This window comes from Trypanosoma theileri, assembly GCF_002087225.1.
Source record: "Trypanosoma theileri isolate Edinburgh chromosome Unknown TM35_Tth_22_V1, whole genome shotgun sequence".
Lineage (NCBI taxonomy): Eukaryota > Euglenozoa > Kinetoplastea > Trypanosomatida > Trypanosomatidae > Trypanosoma > Trypanosoma theileri.
The window spans coordinates 44,630-52,555 of record NW_021639864.1 but is presented as its reverse complement, the minus strand read 5'-3'; the positions used below and the strand labels follow the sequence as shown (position 1 = coordinate 52,555).

General features: G+C 38.8%; 3 protein-coding genes across 3 annotated transcripts; all 3 read left to right on the top strand.

Annotated features, from left to right (window-relative positions):
• Positions 1-818: 818 nt before the first annotated feature.
• On the top strand, positions 819-3,242 carry TM35_000221240 (uncharacterized protein; the record flags this gene model as incomplete). Its single annotated transcript, XM_029027171.1, has 1 exon — positions 819-3,242. One exon carries the CDS (start codon positions 819-821, stop codon positions 3,240-3,242), a length of 2,424 nt encoding a protein of 807 aa, XP_028881391.1.
• A 1,635-nt stretch (positions 3,243-4,877) lies between these two features.
• On the top strand, positions 4,878-6,521 carry TM35_000221230 (uncharacterized protein; the record flags this gene model as incomplete). The annotated part of the gene is made up of 1 exon (XM_029027170.1): positions 4,878-6,521. One exon carries the CDS (start codon positions 4,878-4,880, stop codon positions 6,519-6,521), a length of 1,644 nt encoding a protein of 547 aa, XP_028881390.1.
• A 535-nt stretch (positions 6,522-7,056) lies between these two features.
• On the top strand, positions 7,057-7,542 carry TM35_000221220 (uncharacterized protein; the record flags this gene model as incomplete). The annotated part of the gene is made up of 1 exon (XM_029027169.1): positions 7,057-7,542. The coding sequence occupies one exon, from the start codon at positions 7,057-7,059 to the stop codon at positions 7,540-7,542; it is 486 nt and encodes a 161-aa protein (XP_028881389.1).
• Positions 7,543-7,926: the final 384 nt, after the last annotated feature.

Sequence of the window (7,926 nt, the reverse complement as noted above, 5' to 3'; positions counted from 1 at the left end):
ATTATATAATGGTGTTGATAATACTGATAATAATAAAAAAAGAAGATGTGGAAGAAGAAAGAAAAAAGGATATATTAGAGTACAGCGTAGGCTATTTTTACAGGAGACTATTACAGATAACAGAAGACCATACAAGACGATGTAATTGTTTCTAGAAGTTGAAAAGACTTTATACATAAAATACATTCTTTCAAATGTTTTCTTTTTTTTCTAAAGTCTTTCTCTGAATTTCTTTTTTGTTTTTACATTCTTTTACTCTCCTTTTTCTTCTTCCTCCTTCTCTGTGTCTCTGTGTGTGAGTTTGGGTATCTGTGCACATAAGTGGTTGATTTATATGTATGTATGTATATCTATACGTATATAAGAATGACTACCAGTTATTCTTTTTTTTTTTATTCTTTCCTTATGTATGTTGATATTCTCTTTCTATTCTATTTTCTAATGTGTGGAAACCACTAATTCACATTTTCTTCTTCTTTTCTCTTTTTTTTTCTCTCTCTGGTTTGTAATGATTGACCTCTGAGCTTTGGCAGCTAGTGGCGTAGTGAAGAGAAGGAGTGCCTCTGCAGCCAAGCAAGAAGAAGAAGAGCCCTAACACTACTTGCAAGATAGATACAGATATAAACGGAGAGAGAGAGAGAGAGAGAGAGTAAGAAAGAAAGAGAATATATATATATATATATATAGCACAAAAGAAAAAAAGGAGAAACGAACAGTACAATTATTTGACTGTTTCTTTGCTTGTTTTTTTTTTATTATTATTATTTATTTATTTATTGATCTAACTCTTTACTTTTCCTTTTCAACACTCACACATTATGGGTGCTGGAGTGCCACGTGGTATACAGTCGACTGGGCCTTTTTACACATATGATGGACAAACCGCATTGCACCCGCACCCTTCAATGGCCACCGGCGCCTCATCGCCGTGGATGATGAATCAACAACAACAACAACAACAACAACAACAGGGTCTCTTCTCACAAGGCTCATGGCCGCGATGGGCGAATGCCAATCAATTTAGACAACAGTTCCAACACTATCCATATCCATATCCACAGCAATCCTACACAGCCTCCACTATGGGAACACCACCACCAACAACAACAACACCAAGAGCCGCAACGGCCCCAGCACAAAGAGAAATACGGCATTCTTCTTCAACTCTATACACAGAACCACGAGCCGTGACTCCAACAAGAGGTGTTGGGGCAAATAGTCCTGTTCCCACTATGGCACATCAAACTTCTCATAGAAGAAGAAGAAGAGGAAAGAAGGATGGAAAACGATCGCATAGGTACTCTTCATCCTTATCTTCAACTTCGACGGTAATTTCTTCCTCTTTATCTGCGTCTTCCACGCGTAAACACTCACATCATTCTCGTAGACATGCACATCATCGTAGAAAGGGATCTCGTGGAGACAAAAATGCAAATTTTCGAGATGATCCTGAAAGAAAAAAGAGAAGTAAAAGTGGTAAAAGAGGTAGTGGGAGAAAAAGTATTGGTACTGGTACTAATACGAGTAATATGAGTAGCCTTAGTAGTAGTACACTTATGAGCAGCAGACTCAGTAGTGTTAGTGGAAGTGGAAGTGGAGGTGGTGGTAAACGAAGAAGAAAATATCATGGACACCGCCATCATCGACATCACAGAGAAAAAAAGACAAATACACAACTTCCCACAACAGGCATTACAGGAATAATGAACACAGTAGTTTCTCCTTCTATTACTCCTTCTTCTTCTTCTGTTCCTCCTCCTCTTGTTCCTTCTATTACGATTCCTGTGGCACCACCTGTAGTGATTTCTCCCACAGTTCCTCTGCCTGACAATGGGGATCGACAGAAACGTGAAAGTCAACAACGTAATTCGCAGAGAAGAGACGGACAATATCATCGTGGGGATCATACAAATATGAAAAATAAAGAATCAGGAGATAGAAATCGAACGAGCGAAAGAAAACATGGAGATAGATCCTCTAGAAGGAATGGAGCTTCTCCATCATCATTATCATCATCCTTATCATCATCAAGTACAACGTATTCATCAGCAAAGTATCCGATACCCATAGATAAAGGATTGTCATCAAAGAATACTTCCCGTCCTGCTTTATTATACAATGCAGAGGAGTTTGCTGACAAGAAGAACAGGAAGAAGTTTACTCAACAATTACAAGATGAACAAAGGGAAAAGGAGGAAAAAAGGTCTAAAAGACATAATGGTACTGTAGATAGTGATCAACAGAGAGAAGGATCATACCATCATCATCATCATCATCGTCGACACTATCACCATAGTCATTCCAATTCCATGCGGTCCCATTCACCCCAATATAATCATCATACTCATCATCATCATAGTAATCACAATAGTAATGATAACCATCACACTCGTGAGAACAGAGAGAATGAGTCACGTCATGCACGGCGAGAGAAACACAAAGTGGAAGAATCATACAACAGGAAAGAAGGACAGAGACGCCACCGTAGGCGATCACCTCCCTCAAGCTGTAGTTCACTCACCGTAAGTGCGAGAGAAAGTGATGATGATTATCGTCGCCGCGGTGGGAAAGGGAAATCTTCATCTAAACAAGAACGGAAAGGACGTTACCCAGGCGGTAAAACGGGAGAGATTCCAACAGCAACAACAAGAGAAGAAATAGAGAAGAACGGTGTAAAGGGAAAGAAGTCTCCAAGTAATCTTTTACTTCGTTTGCTTGGATTGGATGTGAAAAACCCAAAATCAACAGAGAAACCGAATGAGATGAAGAGTAGTGAAAATAAATGGAGAGATCAATCATCAAAGCGAAATATCTCAACAACACAAATGGTAAAAAACACAAATCCTCCTCGAGTGACGTCTGCGAATTCATATTTCCCTCACAATGTCAATAAAAAAGATGATCCAAATAAGAAACAATTCTCATCACTGGGTGCATTCATGAGGCGAGCATCACACCTCTTATCAGGTGAGAATGAATCCCAGCGAATACAACATGTTCCCACTCGAGAATTTCGCAAATCAAAAGGGATAGATACACGTAATGGTTCTCCTTCTAGTAAAAGAAATAATGATGGAACAAGTCACTCTCGTGATTGTCACTGCTCTAATGATTTGAGTGGAAATAGAAACAACAATGTCCGTAGAAGTGATTCCCATAGTAGCAGTAGCACCAGCACTAGTGAGAGAAGACACAGAGAAAAAAGAAGCAGAAATCACACAAGACGTACACAACATCGCTAAAAGTAAAAAAAGAAAAAAATAAAAAGGGCGATGTGAGTTTGTTGTTGATAATGGGCAACAATGATCATAAGAGTGTGGAAAGCATGTATTCGGTCATTATTTTGTTTTTTTTTCCTTCTTCTTTTTGGTTGTTATTATTATTATTGCTCTCTCTTGTTGGAAGAACTACTGCTTGTGTTGTGGGCCTATTAAGGTGTATGAGATGCTTTGAGGATGTCATTTGGAGTTTTCTGAGGCTTATTTCGTATTCCTTTCCAGACTATACTGTTGTTGGTTTCTTTTCATGGATTTAACAAGGCCATTTTATCCCCTTTTATTGTTGTTGTTGTTGTTGTTCAAAATATCTTTGCATTTAAATAGAGAATTATGCATTTACGTACATGTACGAACATACGGAGGAATGCATGTTTGTGTAAATGCACGTGTGGGCAATGTTTGTAATATATGATTCTTTGTATATATATGTGTACTTCTCTATATATCTATATTTATATGGTATATTCAATTATTGTATGACATTTCTCTCATGTATGTTTTCTTTTTCTCCTTTTATTATTATTATTATTATTATTATTATTATTATTATTATTATTATTATTATTATTATTATTATTTATATGGGAAAAAAATAGTCATCGTGCAATTGTGTTGAAAACCCAAAATGGCGCTTTTGCTAAATAAATAAATGCGCTAATGACGATGTTTTGCCCTTATTGACAAGAAGGGGACTCTTTCTGGAAAAGAAAAGGGTCCTCAGAAAAGAGACTTTGTGCCTTTAGTTGATTTTTTTTCTTCTTTTTTTTTTTTTTTTTTCCGCCACTACCATGAGAAATTTGTTGTTCCCTAGTTTGCTCGGATGATAAGCGGGATTATTGCTCCCCAGCATTACAATAATTATGCTTACAAGGCAGAAAAGTGTTGAAGAAAACGCTATTATCCACCAATCAGCTCTGTATATCATTTTGTAATTCTATTGTTTTTATCCTTTGCTAGTTCCTATATCATTGTTTTTTTTTTTTTTTCCTTCGTCGCTTTTCTCATATATTCGTCGCACAATCCGTTGAGTAAAGTATTAACTAGTGACGCCAATTCAGTTTTCCCCTCTTTTCTCTATTTCTAGAGAGATGTACGTTTAATATCTATATACATCTATCTATATCTATCTATCTATCTATCCATATATATATATATATATATGGTTTCTTTGAGATTTGCTTATGTATACCTTTGTTTGTGCTTGTAGTTGTGCTTGTAGGTGTTTCCTTCCTCGTAAAGAGAAAAGAGAAATACAGAAAAAGTATAATGAGAAAAATGGAGGGAGAAACATTTCCTTTTTTTTCCTCTTTTCACTTTTTCCTTTATTTTCTTGCGTGCGGTTATTTACTGTGTCTTTCCTTATATTGATGTTGGAAAAGTTAATAGTGACAAGAATGACAGTAGCAGAGAGCTATCGTCTCGTCCCATGTGTACCCCTTTTTCTTTTTTCTTTCTCTGTGTTTATATATGTATTGCCTGAGTATACGTTCATTCTCTTCTTTATATATTTTCTTTTTTCTTTTTTTTATCATTTTGTTAAAAGAAGCGATAGTGGTTGTGTGGAAGTAGTAGTAGTCGTGTCTGTGCTTGTGGCTGCCAATGGCGCATGCCGTTCCGAACTGTCTATTGCAATTACTGCGGGATTACACATCGCAGGCACTTGACGCCGCCCGAGATGTCTCGGATGAGTTTGAAGGAGAAGTGGAGGATTTAACACGACGGGCCACTCGCATTCACGCCGTTCTTAAACTCATTCGCGAATGTGAAGAGAAGTCTCGCACTCTTCCCACGATCTCAACAACATCAACATCAACATCATCATCATCATTATTATTGTTATCATCATCTATGGAAACACCTTTGCAATTGGCATTAGGGGGATTGGGTGAAATGACCGCAGAGCTCACTGGTGTGGTGGATGTGAACAGCAGCGCAGGCAGTCGATTGAGTGGATCCCGTCATTACGGACTGCGGCCGCTCGCCAAACCCGTTTCTCTCGCAGAGGCCGCGTTGGAATTATTTGGCCACAACACCAAAGTTGTCTTTAGACGCACAGAGAAACGCGGACGGGATCTGAAAGAGACCAACAACACTCCACAACAATCCCAACAACAATTACAATTACAATCAACGGTGTTTGCATCTCTGTCGGCCTCTCAGCGGAAGAGGCGGCTGTTATTATACACCGCGCGGTCCGCCGTGTTGCCGCTGCGGGGCGTTGCCGGAAGTGCGGCGGTTTTTGTTCCCCCCGCCGTGCGGGAGTTCGCGGACCTCAACGTGGCGGCGGAGTGTGCGATGCTGGCGGCCTTCTACTGCGTGGATGCGAAGGCGCAGCTGCTGCGGGAGTGGCCGGCACTGCAGCGGTCGGTGCGCCAACTGCAGGAATCCCTGCGGAGTGCCAATGTGGAGATGCGCGGCGGGTGGACATCACAACAAGAAGAACAAGAAAAAAAAGAAGAACAAGAAAAAAAAGAAGAACAACTGCCGTGGTTTGAGTTTCCATGTGCAGAGGCGGGTGTTATTCGCATTGTTGTGCGGCGTGCACTCGCACTGGAAGTGACGTGGGATCCAATGCACGGCGGCCGCTGGCGTGTGTTAACACTGCGATGGCTGCTGCGCATTCAAACACCACCGGATCTTCTCACAAACCCCACCTCCATCTCTCACACAACACTTGAGAAGAATAACACTTCTTCTTCTTCTTCCTCTGATAATAATGATAATAAAGATGTTGTTGTTGTTGTTGCTGGTGTGAGTGAACCTGGGGTACCACTTCTTGTTATTCCAGCACATTATGAGGCATCTGTGCGTTATCTTAACAACTACTTTGAAACTGGATTAGAGAGTGGCTGTTTGGCCTCTTTACATCTCGTGAATGCGGTGGTGATGGATGTGATTGAAACGCAATGTAAAGCACTGCGTGAGACGTTCTTTCTTGGACCACTGGAGTCTTCTTTTGTAGTGGATGTACATCCTGGTACATATGTCGCTATCACATTACAGCCACCCTCTCTAGTAATCCCAACAACAACAACTACTACTACAGCAGGAAGTGTTGTTCCTCTTCACGTAAAGTATCGATTGTGTATGGGCACTATTGTTGTAGAGTGGCGGAGAGGCACAGATACTCGCATGACACTTCAGTCTGATCTTTACAGTCAAACACAGGCAGAGAATGGTCCAATATCTGCTGTGGTGGTTGTGGATGTGGAGCAATTCTTGTGGAAACTCATTTCTGTTTAGGGGGGACACCACATCTATTTACAAACGCAGATGTGACTCTCTGCAATTAAAAAAAGAAAAGGAAAAAAGAGAGAGAAAGAGAAAGAGGTGGGGAAAAAGTTAAATTTTCCTTCAACGTGTAATCTATTTATCTGTATGTGAATGTGTGTCATGTGTTCTTGCACTCTCAACAACCTTTACGGTGAATTTATTGAATGAGTCTCTCTTTTTGTTTGTTGTTGGTTGTTTAAGTGGCGTTGTGATTGTGTTTGTGTGATTTGGAGGTGTTTTTTCTTGTTCATATCTATAGTGAGACCAGAGAGACGATAAAAATCCACACATAACTTTTGTATAGTTATTTATTTATTTATTTACTTGTTGTTTATTAATTGTGGTTGTTACTAGCCAAATCATCCCCTCTTTTTTTCTCTTTGGCTTCTCAATATATATTTATATATTTCATTACCAGAGTACAAGAGTGTGGAGTCAAGGAATAAAGAGAAAGAAAAAATAAAGTAAATAACGAACAGCAACAAGAAAAAGATAAATAAATAAAATGATTTCTAGTACGAATTCTTTTGTGAAAGTGGCATCAGAAACCATCAAACATGATGTGCGAACACTCTTTCACTGGGATCCCATTGGCAATAAACTGCACTGTGCGATGCGGGATGCTTTCTATCTTGTGATTGATACCCCCAAGTTCTTTATGTACACACATAGTGCATATGGAGCTATGCGGCGGTATATTCGCCAAGCCCGCATTAATAAAGGGAAAGTAAATCCAGAAGACTTTCGTGATGTGGATACCAATGTACTGCGGGAATCTCTTATTCGATTTGCACAGTGGAAGGGTCCACTGCAGAAGATTGATTTTCGCTGGTTTTACTGGATGTATGCATTAATGATTGGTTATGTGCTTTGGCAGGGTCTCGCACTGCAGAAGATGTTAGATGAGAAGGTGGAGCGGAGTGGAATGTCACTAGAGGAGCGTAGAAATTTGTTTGATGATGATTACGAGGAAGATCTGCGGCCGCGGTAATTGTAGGGGAATATCACAGAATCATAGTGATAGTAATAAAAAGACATCATAAGTATCGTATTATTATTATTATTATTATTATTATTATTATTATTATTATTATTATTATTATTATTATTATTATTATTCTGTTATTGTACGGTGGTGGTGTTTTTATTATTTCTTTTTTTTCTTGTTGAATTTTCCATTTGATGGTAACGCCTCTATTGTTCATATCTTTTTTTTTTGTTTTTTCTCTTCTAGTTTATTTCTGAAGCTGAGAGGAGGGAACGAGAAAAAAAAAAAGAAGGAAAAAAAAACAATAATAATAAAAGTAATACTCATTAAGACACACCCACACACATACACTCATATATATATTTATATATATATATATATATATAT